This window comes from Miniopterus schreibersii (genome assembly GCF_964146895.1).
Source record: "Miniopterus schreibersii genome assembly, chromosome: 3".
NCBI lineage: Eukaryota > Metazoa > Chordata > Mammalia > Chiroptera > Miniopteridae > Miniopterus > Miniopterus schreibersii.
In genome coordinates this window covers 72,472,031-72,486,805 of record NC_138103.1, presented here as the reverse complement: position 1 = coordinate 72,486,805, position 14,775 = coordinate 72,472,031, and the positions used below count along the sequence as shown (strand labels likewise).

At 35.9% G+C, this 14,775-nt stretch overlaps 1 protein-coding gene across 11 annotated transcripts in view; it reads left to right on the top strand.

Annotated features, from left to right (window-relative positions):
* ERBIN (erbb2 interacting protein) overlaps window positions 1–14,775 on the top strand; it is a 93,167-nt gene that overhangs the window by 19,757 nt on the left and 58,635 nt on the right. For 10 of the 11 annotated variants that reach the window (XM_081131386.1, XM_081131384.1, XM_081131380.1 and 7 more), the window contains exons 2-3: window positions 11,926–12,123; window positions 12,812–12,929. In XM_081131386.1, coding sequence (XP_080987512.1) covers window positions 11,935–12,123; window positions 12,812–12,929 — 307 coding nt within the window. In that variant the 5' untranslated portion in view covers window positions 11,926–11,934. Of the gene's footprint in view, window positions 1–9,259; window positions 9,308–11,925; window positions 12,124–12,811; window positions 12,930–14,775 lie in introns of all 11 variants that reach the window. The other variant, XM_081131379.1, reaches the window with a different exon arrangement.

Sequence of the window (14,775 nt, the reverse complement as noted above, 5' to 3'; positions counted from 1 at the left end):
ATTTCCCTAAATAAACATCACAAGTTCTTTAGAGGAGATGAAAGATCTTTTAGCATTTAAATTATAAGTGATTTCAAAATGTGAATTCCCTTATGAAAGAGCTGCTGAGTAAATGAAGGGACAGTGTTGTTGACAACAGTTTAACAGCGCGTATTCTATGGCGCTCAGGGTCTTTTTCATAATTTTTTTTTTTGTAATAGAGAAGGGTAACAATATACAGAAACTCAGTGAAGATGGATTATAGATGAAAGTAGGCTAGCTACTATGCTTCCAAATAATAGATTTTTGGGTGGGTACTCTAACTTGATCTAAGAGTAAAATGGACATGGATGGATATAGTATTTTCAGTACCCTTGACCATCATTGTTCTCATTTGAACTTTTTCTGGCTGGGTAGAAGACAGTTTCAGGATTTTGTTTTCTAATGAAAGAAGAGCATATCAGAAATCCATTTTGCTTTCCTACAAGTATAAAAGCAAAGTGGTGTAAAGCGAACTTTTTGATGGGTGGAGGGAGATCTGTATAAGCTAATTAAGCAACACACTTCCCTCATCTGTGGAGTGGGTACAAAACTAGAACTACTTTACAGGGTTATTCTGAATAATAAATGAGGTTATTCATGTGTTTAGCAGAGTACCTAGACAGAGTAGCAATCAATAAATGTCCATTTTTGTTTTTACTTTGTATTATCAACTAGTAAGACAATTGCTAAACCTCAATTTAAATTCTGACTTTAGGACAGTGACTTCTTATAACTACAAATGAAACAGGAGTTTCTAATTCCACTTTGGTTAAATGGAATAGTTTATAGAAGTTCACACTACAGCAGCATTTTCAACCTTTTTTATCTCATGGCACACACAGAGTTTTTACTGAAATTCTGCGGCACACCAAAAGATATGTTTTTTCCCCAATCTGCTATTTTTGTGTTGGCTGTTTTTTGTTTTTATTTGACAATCTAAGGGAAAAGAGGCCATTGCTCCGGACTAAATAGTCAGGTATTGCATATTTTAAAAATTCTCGTGGCACACTGGTTGAAAATTGATGCATTATAGCAAGATAATTAATGCTTTAAGCCAGGGGTGGGGAACCTTTTTTCTGCCAAGGGCCATTTGGATATTTATTACATCATTCTCGGGCCATACAGAATTATCAGCTTAAAAATTAGCTATGGAAAAAACTAGATTTATTGAATTTCGAGTCCCCTTTTTGGTTGCCTCAGCAGGGCCAGAACAAATGATTCTGCGAAGGCCCGCGGGCCGGACGTTCCCTACCCCTATTTTAAACTGTATATTCTCTACTATAGTGATTTCTTACTAAGAATTAGTATTTCTTCAAAGCCCAAACATTTTTTTGTCCTACTAATAACAACGATGGTAATAGTTTTCTTTCTGGTGTTCAGGCATCTTTCTAGAATGTTTATTTCTTGCTTTCTAGCAGATTTTTAACCATGTGCCATTTTAACTATTGCCTTTTAATATGACTTTGTAAAATGGATTTCTGTCTTGTATTATATTTTATAAGCTCTTTGAGGTCAGACAATCACATATACTTTATGTTCCCAAAGCACCCTTAGTAGTGAGGCAGACAATAAATAGATGACTAAATGATGTAGTTAAAAGATAGAAGAAAAAGCAGTGTTTGATTAGAAGAAAATTAAATTTTTTTCTTCTAGTTTTCTCTACATATATGATGCTATTTTACTTAAAAAGTAAATGGGTCTTTAGCCCAAGGGATGTTTAGGATGGTTTAATAGAATTACAGATATTATACCTAAAATATTAATCTGAATCCTACTAAACATGAATCTTTTAAGATAAGGCTTTCATCATGTCGTATTTTTAAGCTTTACTTAAAGTGTTAATAATTAAGCTTTTAAAATCTTCCTGTAACAGTGTTGAGAGTGATCTGGTTTTCTTTGGAAGGCTTGTAATGTTTATAATCAGAACCAGGCTAAGGTAACCCCAAAGCAAAAACATTAGCTTTATAGAAAAATGAGGATTTCAAACTATTCTCTCTTGTGATATTTTTTTGTTTGTTCTGTTTTGATTTGCAATTTCTCCTTATTTTCTGTTCTTTGCTCATGGTTCCTTCTCTATAGTGTCTCTTCTGTTAAACTTAGGGAAAAACATGCATATAAGAAATTTATCTTAAGAAATTAGAGCCTTGTCTTCACCAGGTGAATTTGCATTTTAATAGAGATGTTTGGAGAAGATCCAAAATAAATAAGTAATGGTGGAATTTGAAGCACTGTGGCACAGTGTCCAGGATTCTCGAATCAGGTCATGCTTTTCAACAGCTTTGGTTCAGTTTCTAGGGTAGCATACACACTGCATAAAAAACATAATAGTGGCATTAACTGGTGTCTGGTATTTTTTTTTTTTTGAAGTTATTTTTCAATTGAGCTTATAATTCATATACAACAGAATTCACCAGTTTAAGGTGTACAGTTCGTTAATTTTTAGTACATTTACAAGGCTTTGCAACCAATAATCACTGTCTAATTCCAAAAACATCACTCCCCAAAAAATCCATACCGATTAGCAGCCACTCCTTTTTCCCCCTGCCCCTAGACCCTGGACACCACTAATCTACTTTCTGTTTCCATTAATTTGCCTATTTGGACCATTTCATAAAAATAGAATTTTATGATATTTGGCCTTTTGTGTCTGGCTTCTTTACCACAGCATAATGTTTCCAAAGTTCATCCATGTCATATCGTGTATCTTTGTAGTTTATCTCTTTAAAAAAAATTTTTTTAAGTCCTCACCTAAGGACTGAGGATATTTTTTCCATTGATTGTTGGAGTGGAAAGGTGCGGGTGTAGGGGGAGAGGAGCCGGGAGGGGAGAGGAGAGAGAGACGGAAACATCAGTGTGAAGGAGACACATCGATTTGTTGCCTCCAACACTTGCTGCTACCTGGGGGCTTGTGGGGGAGGCAAATGGAACCCGCAACCTGTGTGCCCTTGCCTGGGAATCAAACCCCTAATCCTCTGGTACGCAGGCTGACGCTCTAATGACTTCGCACTTCAGCCAGGGCTGTAGTTTCTCTTTTTACAGCTGACTAACGTTGCATTGTACAGATACACAGTATCTTATTTATCTGATCATTAGCTGATGGATACCAGATTGTTTCTACTTTTTGTTCTCCTTGGCTCATCCTTCTGTGAACAGTAGTTGCAAGTTTTTCTGAAAGCATGTGTTTTCCGTCCTCTTGGTTAGATACCTTGGAGTGGAATTTGATGGGTCATGTGGTAATTATGTTTAACTTTTTGGAGGAACTGCCAAACTATTTTCCAAAAGTGACTACCAATTTATGTTTCCGTCTGTAATGTATGAGGGTTCCAGTTTCTCCACACCCTCCCTGACACTTGTTATTTGCCTGTCTTTTTCATTATAGTCATTGCTAGTTGGTGTAAAATTTTATCTCATTGGGGTTTTGATTCACATTTCCCTAATGACTAGTGATGTTAAGCATCTTGTCATGTGCTTATTAGCCATTATTATATCTTTGAATATAGATACATCTTTTGCCCATTAGTTTTATTATTTGTCGTTTTATTGAGTTGTAAGAGTTCTTTATCTATTCTGGATACAAGTCTCTTATCAGACACATGATTTAAAAATATTTTCTCATTTTGTGGATTGGTTTTTGTTTGTGTGTTTTTTTTCATTTGCTAGTTAGGGTTGATACTCTTTAGTTTTAATGGGAATGTCTCTAGTATTCATTTTCTTGAACGTGATGCTAACAGTTGATTTTTTTTTAACTGAGGAAATATCTTGTTTCTAGTTTACTGAGATTTTTGTCAAGAAAATTAAATTCCAGAACTTAATAAACTGATGAACAGAATAGATTCAGTGACATGGAAGCATAAATCAGACTGACGAATGTCAGAGGGATGGAGGAGGGTGGGCGAGTGGAAGGGGAGAGAGTAACCAAAGAATTTATATGCGTATATGCACAACCCAAGGACACGGACAGCGGTGGGGAAAGGGACTGGGGAGGGGAAAGGGACGGGTGGAATGGGTCATTGGGGAGAAAAAGGGACATGTGTAATTTAAACAAAAGTAAAATTTAAAAAAAAAGAACGTTAGATTCCCTTTTGGCAGTGTCAGGAAGATTCCTTCCTCCCCACCCCTTCATTGTTTGTGTGATGTACTGTTAATAGGTTTTTCTCATGTTCATTCATCTTCGCATTTCTAGAGTTTATTTTCCTCAGTCATGTGTAGTATTACTGCATTCGAGTTTCTTCTTTATAATTTAGGGTTTTTTGAAGTTTTCTTGAATACAAATGGTATGTAGATATTTATGTTAACTTTGATAGGTGTTGGTATGAGTTATGCTGAATTTGTACATGAATTGGGAACATAACGAGTCCTGAATCTTGTGATTAAATTCCATTCCTTGAAAGTTTGCAAGTGCTTAGTCTTTCAGAGAAGTAATTTATTGACAGACTTTTAAATTTCATTCATGATTTTCTATTTCTTGAGACAGTTTTATAATTTATATTTTTATAGAAAGTTATCAAAATTTAAAATATGTTAACTTAGTAATTTAAAAAAAATCTTTCTGTTTTGCAGTGTATGATAGATAAAGGTCTATCTAGTCCTAAATGCAAAAATACTTTTTATTTGTGCTATTAAATTCCCATTCTGATTTCTACTGGTGTGTTCCGTATCTTTAGACTTGCTAGGAAATTGTTTATTCTTAATGTTTATATTTGGCTACTCCCACCGAAAACAGAACCAGCTCTTTGGATTCATTCATCATTTTTACTCTCCCTCTTTTCTAAATCATTACTTCCTGTCTTCTTTGAATTCCTCCACTAAATGGAGTCATTCTGGTGTCTAGAAAGCCATTCTGGTGTCTAGCATCACATCCTGTTGGCTCACCTCTGATTTTAACTCTAGGTGCAGAAGCAGTACCATGAGAGCTCAGTCACTTCAGACTGATATTCCTAGAGAAAGTGAGCCCCAGTGATTTCTCTGCTATGGGAGGCTAACTAGACCTGGGAAATACCATGGGCTAGTAGCGAAGGAAAGTTAATGTCCCTAGAGGCAATTCCTAATCAGTGGGAGACAGGCACAAATGGGTAACAACAGCTCACCTCTCATCCTATAGACAGACAATTCTGAGAGATCTGTGCACTTGTCAGGAGGTTTAAGTAAAATGAGCCCCAGTTGCTCTTATGGGTGATTCTGATAATGTACCATTCCTTATATTGACTTTCGCTCCGTCTCTGTCATACTCTTCCTGCTCCCTCAGATAATCTCCTAGACAGAATACCTGCACTCAAGTTCTTATTTCAGCCTTTGCTTTTGAGAGAACCCAGACTGAGACAGGTGTCATTAGAGTACTTAGTATTTAAAGAGTTGATCACATTCAGAACTTGAAACTGGATATCATCTAGGGATGAGTATAGATAGAGAAGAGGGCCAATATCTGTGTTCTCTGTCACTATAATGTGTTAAGGGGTTGGCATAAAGTGGAGCAACTAGCAAAAGAGACTGAGGTGTGACCAGTGGTGTAGGAACAAAATTAGGAGGATGTGTTGCTTTGGAAGCTAAGTTAAGAAAATGTGTAAAGTAGTGGGGAACGATGCTGCTAATCAAGTGAGATGTGAACTTAGAATTCTCTGTTGGATTTGGCAATATGTAGGTCTTTGATCACCTAGGAAAAACAGTTTCCGTTGAGGTATTGGGAATAAAAGTGTGATTGGAGTGGGGTTAGGAACAGTTGATGGAATAATTGAAGGCAGTGTATATTGTATAGACAGCTTGTTTGGAATTTTGCTGTTAAAGGGAGCAGAGAAATGGTTTGGTAGCTGGAGAGATGTCTTCAGGAGAGGTCCTTTTTAAGACGGGAGGAAAAATACACCTACTTGGTATATCATATTGCTGCATGTGTTCAAAATCAGTTGTTCCTTAGAGTATGTTAGAGAACTAGGATTCTCCTTGGTTTATTTCACCATCCTGTTCTGTTCCATCAAGGCTACCCAGATCATGTTTAAAGAGTTCAAGGAGGTGCCTGGCCAGAGATGGCTCAGCAGTTGAGCATTGACCTGTGATCAAGGAGATCATGGTTCGATTCCCTGTCAGGACATGCCCGGGTTGCTGGCTCGGTCCCCAGTCGGGGGTGTGCAGGAGGCAGCTGATCAATGACTCTCACATCATTGATGTTTCTATCTCTCTCCCCCCTCCCTTCCTGTCTCTGAAATCAGTAAAGATATATTTAAAAAAAAAGAGAGAGTTCAAGGAGGAAAAGAAATTATTAAAGGTCATTAGCAGAAACTTTGAAGATTGGGAATTACTCTGGCATGGAGATGAATATGAGGAAATAAAGAAAAATATGGGAATACACATGAGAAAGTTATTCCTACCACAGGATTGTGTGTTATGGGAAAGAGTTAAGATGTTTCTTGGTTTGAAATAATGCCAAGATTTAATTTTCCTACCACATTAAGCAACATCATTGCGAATGTACAATATGTTTGTGATACATACTGCCACGAATGTTGCCTGGCACAGCTTTTATTGACCTGTTGTTGAACAGAACCAATTATATGTTAGAAATTTACACACAGACCTCCGGTTCTCCTTCCCTGCATCCTTTCACCTTCCCTGAGTTTGATTATGAGCCATATTGAGCTGCTTCTTTCCTCATTCTCCCTCTGACTCCTCCCTCTGGTTGAAGAATGACCTAATGTTAGGACTTCAGAGGTAAGTAAACCAATTCTATGTGAGGTGTTGGCATTTGTAGGCATATTTCCAATTGTGGAATGAGTTTTTTCTGTAAAAACAATTAGGCCCTCTTGTTCCACAAATTGTGTCATTCCTCCTAAACTGAGATGGAGAATTCTGAAGTTTTCTTCTACCTTGAGCAGTTTTCCTTCACGATGTTTTAGATAAAGAATCTTGAGCTGCCCTGGCCGGTGTTGCTCAGTCATTAGAGCCTTGGCCTGCTTACCCTGAAGAGTCTCGGGTTAGATCCCCATCAAGGGCATGTGCCTGGGTTGCAGCTTCGACTGGCTGGGAGCACACGGGAGGCAGCCAGTCAATGTGTGTGGCTCACATCGGTGTTCCTCCCTCCCTCTAAAAATCAGTGCAGAAATATCCTCAGATGAGGAGTAACAGCAAAAAAGTAAGAGTCTTGAGTTTTGGGGGTGGGGGAAGTAGAAGAGGGTATGAGGTGGGGAAAGAATCTTGAGTTTTATATCTAATATCTTAAATCAGAACGTCTAGAAGGCGTGGTAATCTGCACTTTTGAAAAATACCCGGCATGAATTTTATTCAGCTAGTTCTTCCATCACACCCCAGGTTTCTTCTGTTTTCCTCCTCGAGCAGCTTTTTCACTGGTGAGAGATTTTGTTAGGACAGGCAGTGAATTGTTGCCTGAATCTCTTTATAAAACTTCACCATTGGGCTCTTTCTTTAACTGGATTATTTCCACCTGCCTACAGCCCCACTGTTGTGACTCGGTTCATATTCTGTCCTCACCGCTGCTCTGTCTCCCTAATGCCCTCCACGGCCAGGTGCCTCAGCTGTCGTGTTTGTGATGTCAGGGGTGCTGTCTTATTTCTTGAATCCCCTCCGAGCACTGTTTTGTCTCCAGCACTCCACAGAAAGTGATGTCAAGATGATAACCTTTGCATTGCTATACAGTGGTAATTCTAAGTTCTTACTAACACAGCTGATGACGTCTTCCTCCTTGAAACTTTTTTTTTCAGTTAGCTCTTAAGATATCACCCTTTTTAGTGTTTCACTTGACTCACTGCTGCTTTTCAGTGTCCTTAATGGTTCCATCTCTTCTTTTTTATCCATTTTTATGTTGTCTCTGGGCTCAATCATTGAACCTGTCCTTTTTTCTATCTACTTTTATGCCCTTGATGCTTTCATCTAATTTTATTGCTTTAAATGTCATCTCTAAGCAGATGACTTCAAAATGTATATCCTCAGTTTGCATCTCTTTCCTACATTCTGAATACCCATATCCAGCTGCCTACTCAGGACCCTACTGAGACATCTGTCAGTGTTTCACACTGAAGTTTCTAAGCACAAACTTCTCACCTCTCTCTCCAACGTGCTCCTTCCGTAGTCTTATCCATTTCAGTTGCATTGGCAGTTCCATTCTGCCAGACTACCGCATATGTGGGAGTTTGTTGAATGACAGTATTTAGTGGCTATCCTTTGCTTGTTTGTGGCATGTCCTATATGTAGAATTTGTGAAGAAGATTAAACTCAGTAGTCCTAAACCATTTAGCATAGAGACAAATAGCCTGTTATATTTAGGGTCACTTTGTAAAACTTTGAAACACATATTAATATCACTGAATTTTTAAGAAATGTTTCTTATGATGTATATGCTTTTTAGTAATGCTGTTGTTTTGGGTTTCAGGTTATCTCACTTTGGAATATGTTGGCTAAAAGTATAGAAAATTTAGCAATGCTTTAAGCAAATAGAAGATGTCGTTTTCTTACAAACTAAGACATCCAGAATTAGGTAGTAGTTAGCATTGCTTCAGGTAATTCTAACAGCAGTGCTATTAGAGACTGCACAGCTGGCTGTGTTTCCCCTCTCTCAGCCTTACTGATTGGGTTTTAACCCTCATTCTTGTTGAGTTAGGGTTCTAGGATGATTGTTGCACAGTAGATACCACATTCACACCTAGTTCTGGATACAGAAAGCACATTTTTTGGTAGAACCAACCCTCATTCCACCCCCAAAGCAGACTTCTGAGTGTATGTCACTGATTTTAACTGTGTCATCCATCCATCACCTGTGCAGTCTTCTTGGAAAGTTCAAAAGTGGGTATTTAGTGGGGTCTATTGCCAGCCTGAGAGAAGAAAAATTCTGGAAGGAGGAATAGAATCTGATAAGCTATTAACAGTTTCTGCCACATAAAACCATCAGAAACTACTAAATTTAAATATAATTGGTGATTAAAGTTTATTTGCTTGGAAAAACTTGATCATTTCTCAGTAAGATCACATAAATGGGATTTTAATGGTAGATAGAAGGATATTTGTTATTTGATATAGAACAGGGCATCAATAGTTTACAAATGAATTAAGAATAATCCATTTCTTTAGAAGTTAGTAAGTTTGTGTGTGTTAGTTTATACTGGTGAGTTTTTGAGAAGTTAAATTTACATTTTGAGATAAATAGGAAATTAGAAGAGATGTTTCTTAGAGTCATAAAGATCTAATTTTTTGTTAATTTTGTTTTTCGGGTTTTTTGTTTGTTTGTTTGTTTCCATAGAATGTTGGCTCAATTAAGAAACAGCAGGGAGATAAATTCAGCCAAGTGGTAAGTGGCTTTAATTTTTTTTGTTAGAAAGTGTTTTGGGGGGAGAAATTAAAAAAGAAAGTGTTTTGGCTTCTTATTTTGCTTCTTCTTGGCTAGCTCCTCTTTCTTCACTTGATTAGAAAATTTTTACATCTACTGTTTTAAGCCTGATTTATAACGTCGCTCTTGCTTATCAAAACACGAAAATTCTAATTAGTAGTCTCCATGTTGATCACTTCCTGTTCAGACCAGGCCAGGCTTTCTTCCTTTGGTTTACTTTCTTATAGTATTGTGTAAGGGAGGAACTCTTTGGATGTTGTTACTCATATATTTCTCTTTCATATGTTAGTTCCCTCCTCTCCCCTCAGTTATGTTTCCCTTGTTTTCAATCAGCAGTTTTTAGCCTGCTAAATTGGGGTCCATTTTTGTATTTGCTCAAGGCCCACCGTTTAATCTGAGGTCTGAACTGCTCTCTTCATAGCCTGTGTCCACAGGAAGTTATCATTTGAGTTGTAAACTCTTGTTGTAGCTTCCTAGAGATAGGCATCTAATTCCTTTTCTGAATTCATTGTCTCTTCTGCATTCTGCAGTTTCTGAACATCTGTCTGCAACGTGTTCTATCTATTCATGATTTATAGTACAGAAAAATCTTGGCAGTTGTTTCACCTTCATTAGCAATTACTCTGAGAAAGGACAAATGGTGGACGGAGACCTGACTGGGGTGGTGAGCACACAGTACAGTGTACAGATGATGTGTTGAAGACTTGTGTACCTGAAACCTGTGTAATTTTGTTAGGCAGTGTCACCCCAATAAATGCAATAAAAAACCCAGTTACTCTGCCCTGTGAATTGCCTTATACCTTAGTGCCCTGCACAGATGATAATACCTAAAATAGACTCTTTTAAAAAAATCACATATATTTAATAGTAGCATTTCATGTCCTTTATTCTCAGAAATTATATCCCCTAACCCATTATGACTTCTGGAAAATGGATTTTTAAGCCATATCTTTCAAGTTCTTGGATACTATCATATAAATATAAACACAGTAGTTATAATATGATGAACCAAAATAATAGTTTGAGACATCTCACCATTGTTGTTCCATAGAACTTCAGTGATAGAAATGTTGTGCATTTTCTCTTATTCAGTATAGTAGCCATAGCCACATGTGGCTATTCAGCATTTAAAATGTGGTGAGTGGCCCTAGCTGGTTTTCTCAGTGGTTAGAGCATCAGCCCATGGACTAAAGGATCTCAGATTTGATTCCCGATCAAGGGTCTCGGTTGCAGGCTTGATTCCTGGGCCCCGTTCAGGGCACGTGTAGGAGGCAACCAGTCAATGTGTCTCTCACATCCATGTTTCTTTGTTTCTCCCCTTCCCTTCCACTCTCTCCAAAAAAAAAAAAGCACTATGAGAATCTTTTTTTAAATTTTTAGTGTGGTTAGTGCAACCAAGAAACTAGATTTTAAATTTTATTTTTAGATTTAACTTGAATTTAAAGTTAAAATGCCATATGGTCTAGTGGTAACGACATTGAACAGAACAGATGAGAACTCTTTCCCATTATTCTTAGGTGTCCCCCTAATTCATTATCAATTACGGTCTTAGCATCTCTTGAACAAAACATTGTCTTTATTTTTTGAAACCTTTTTTTATCTCAGAAACATACAAGGACAAGCTAAATTCCCCTTTGGCAATTAACTTTTTGTTAGATCAATAAAACTGCTTATTCTTATCTGTAACCCCCTTCATATAAACATAGATTGTTAATAAGAATTCAGTAAACTTTTCTGGATATTTATTTGTTAACAAGATTTTTATTATTTTTATTCAGGTATAATTGACATTATATTCATTTCAGGTGTACAGCATAATGATTTGATATTTGTATGTATTGCAAAGTGATCACAAGAGAGTTAACACCTATCACTACACAGTTACAAACTGTTTTTCCTGCAATGAGAACTTTTAAGATCTATTCTCTTAGCAACTTTCAAATATGCAACACATTATTAACTGTAGTCACTGTCCTGTACATTACCTTCCCATGAGACAAAGATTTTAGATAGAAACATATGATGTTTGACATAGTGTAGGGGAAGAAAAAAGTTTTCTCAACCCTCTCTGGGTCCCTGGCTGGGTTTGAAAATTAAACTAACAAAGACAGATTAACAGGAGAAAAGCATACAAGTTTATTTAATATAAGTTTTAAGTGACATGTGAGCCTTCATATGGAAATGAAGACCCAAAGAAACTGTTAAAACTGAATATTTTTGTGTTGTTTTTTAGAGAGAAGAACGAGGGGGGGCACACATTGATTTGTTGTTCCACTTATTTATGCATTCATTGGTTGCTTCTTGTATGTGCTCTGAAAGGGGATCGAACTCCAACCTTAGAGTATTGGGACAACACTAACCAATTGAGCTACCTGGCCAGGGCCAGAAGTGCTTGAGTTTAATTTGAAATTTAGTATATATAAATTTTATAGTACAGCAATGCTAAATGCATTTTATTGGGTATAGGGGAGGAGGTATTTATCTGTAATATATAAATTATGATAAATGAATAATTCGTTTTGAAAAATTGTTATATTGTGTGTGTTTTAACTGAATTTATTGTTATTTGAATATTGCAGTGTCTAAAAATGACTACAAAACGAAGTTTGTTTGTGCGGTTGGTACCCTGTCGATGCCTACGAGGGGAAGAGGAGACTGTCACTACTCTCGATTATTCTCATTGCAGTTTGGAACAGGTTCCCAAAGAGATTTTCACTTTTGAAAAAACTTTGGAGGAGCTCTATTTAGATGCTAATCAGATTGAAGAGCTTCCAAAGGTATGTTAGTACTGTCAAGAATTGCCTTTGGTTATTTTTATGCCTAGAAATGTGATATTCCCAATGTTGCCATAATGCTGCCAGTATATTTGTGTGTACTGTTTCCGTTTTTTTTTTTTTGGTTTAATTTTATCTTAGGGTATGCAACACAATTTAAATATTTTTAAAATAGAATTTTTAACCTCTGTCTCTTCATGTTAACTGCTTGAATAATTGTGTAAATAACTTAAAATTTTGTGTTTAATTCCAGTTTTGTTATATTCATTTTAAGGTAGATAATAAGACGACCATAATTCTATATTTTGAATAATTTTAAGTCAGTTGTACTTATTTGAATTTAATTTATGTAAACTTTCATTTTGGAATAAGGGTGCTTGAAATACGAGCTCCAAAATGTACAGTATTTTACAGCCACTTATTGTTTACTACCTCAGCAGAGAATACTACCATATACTTATTCTCACTAAGTGCATTTTGTTCAAGGTAGAAGTGTGAGGATGTAAATCATTCTGAGTAGATTGATTGTGTTCAGATTCATAAGAGCATAAAACAGAAGTCTTTCCTGGTATTTGTGTAGGTATAACTCATTCACTTTTAATAACACAATTTATTTGTATAAAGATTAATAAATGGAATATTTAAGGAAACTTAAGAAATAATCAAAGTCTTTCTTCCCTTGTTTTAATAGCAACTTTTTAACTGTCAATCTCTACACAAACTGAGTTTGCCAGACAATGATTTAACAACGTTACCAGCATCTATTGCAAATCTCATTAATCTCAGGGAACTGGATGTCAGCAAGAATGGTAAGCTCCCCCCGCCACACAAGATTTTGTACTTGGGAACATGTTATATTATTAAGATTTATATTGTATTTTAACAAATAAAAAATTAAAAAGTCAGATTATAATGTATTATTGTATTAGCTTTCACATATGTAAAATTTATGTATATAAGTGATCTATGAGAGCCTAAAGCAAGGTAGATAATAAGTGTAAAAAAATCAGTGACCTTTTAATTAAAATGCTGTGATACATGTACATATTCATATATCCTTAAATTTATGTATTTATATATATTCGTTGCCCTGTTTGTAATGATGAGAAACTAGTAACAACTGTAATGCTGATTGTTGATTACACAGTTTCATATATCCATCAGAGTGGAAGTAATGTGGTTCCATCAATACTGACATGAAATATTTGCAGTGTACTTAAAGAAAAAAATTGTGCAACATTACATAGGAATTGAGCATAAACAAATTATTTAATTCATTGAGAGACTGCTCTGTACCAAGTACTTTATTGAGAGCTAGAAATATAATTAGTGATGAGACGTAAAAAAGACACGGTCACTGTCTCGTGGGGTGTATGGTTTGGTTTGGTTTGGTATACATTGAAGAAAGTGGAAGATAGATTCCAAAATGTTAAGTGCTTACCTTGGAGTGAGAGAGCAGTAGACACTTGAAAATTTGAGAATGAGCATATATTTTTATAATTACAAAAAAAGGAGAAAAACAATGAGAATAAATTTTAAATGCTCTGCTCAAAGATAAGACTTCAATAAACACTTAATACTCAGTCATATTTAAACAATTCTTTATAATGATTGGAGTAAATCTTTACAAACAAGCCTCAAAAAGTTAGTACAGTAGCACCAGTAAATACCTAGCAATCATTCCATAGCCCTTGGTTCCAAAGTTATTTTTTGTTTTGATGATGTGAGTATCCAGCAGTAATCCTATCATGTCAGTTTTCCTAAATTTCAGGACTTATGAAAACCACATTAGGACAGATTAACCTGCTTTCATAATTAACAGTTAATTATGCAGTTGGCCCTCTGCATATATGGATTCCAAGCCACAGATTAAAAATTTTTTTTTAACCTTATGATTTATTTGTTTATTTGGTTTTCATGTCTAATTTTTATTCTGGAATGTAAAGCTGTTTTTAATTAAAGTGTAGTTGACATATACAATATTTTATTAGTGTCAGGTATACAACGAGATTTCACATTTATACACCTTACAAAAAGTGATCACCACAAAAAGTCTATCTATCTGTCCCTGTACATAGTTATTGTGATATTATTGACTGTATTCCCAATGCTGTACTTTATATCCCCGTGACGTAGTTATAACTCTTAAGTTTGTACCTCTTAATACCTTTTTGCTTATACTCCCACCATGCAGTCCTCTGGCAACTATCAGTTTTTCTCTTATCTATTGAGTCCATTAGTTTTGTTTGTTCCTTTGTTTAGTCTTTTAGATTCTACACATAAGTGAAATAATGCAGTATTTGTCTTTCTCTGAGTTACTGCATGTAGCATAATACCCTTTAGGTCTATCCATGTTGTCGGAAATGGCAAGAATTCATTGTTTTTCATGGTTGAGTATTATTCCTCTGTCGATGAACACCTAGGTTTCTTCCATGTCTTGGCTGTTGTAAATAATGCTGCAGTGAATATAGGGGTGCATGTATTTTTTCAAATTAGTATTTTGTTTTCTTCAGATAAGCACCCAAAAGTGGAATTGTTGGGTCCTTCTTTGTCCCTTGTTAAAGCCTTTGTTTTCAAGTCTATTTGTCTGATGCAAATATTGCTGTCCAGCTTCTTTTGTATGGATGTGTGTGCGTTTCCATTTTCATGAAGTAT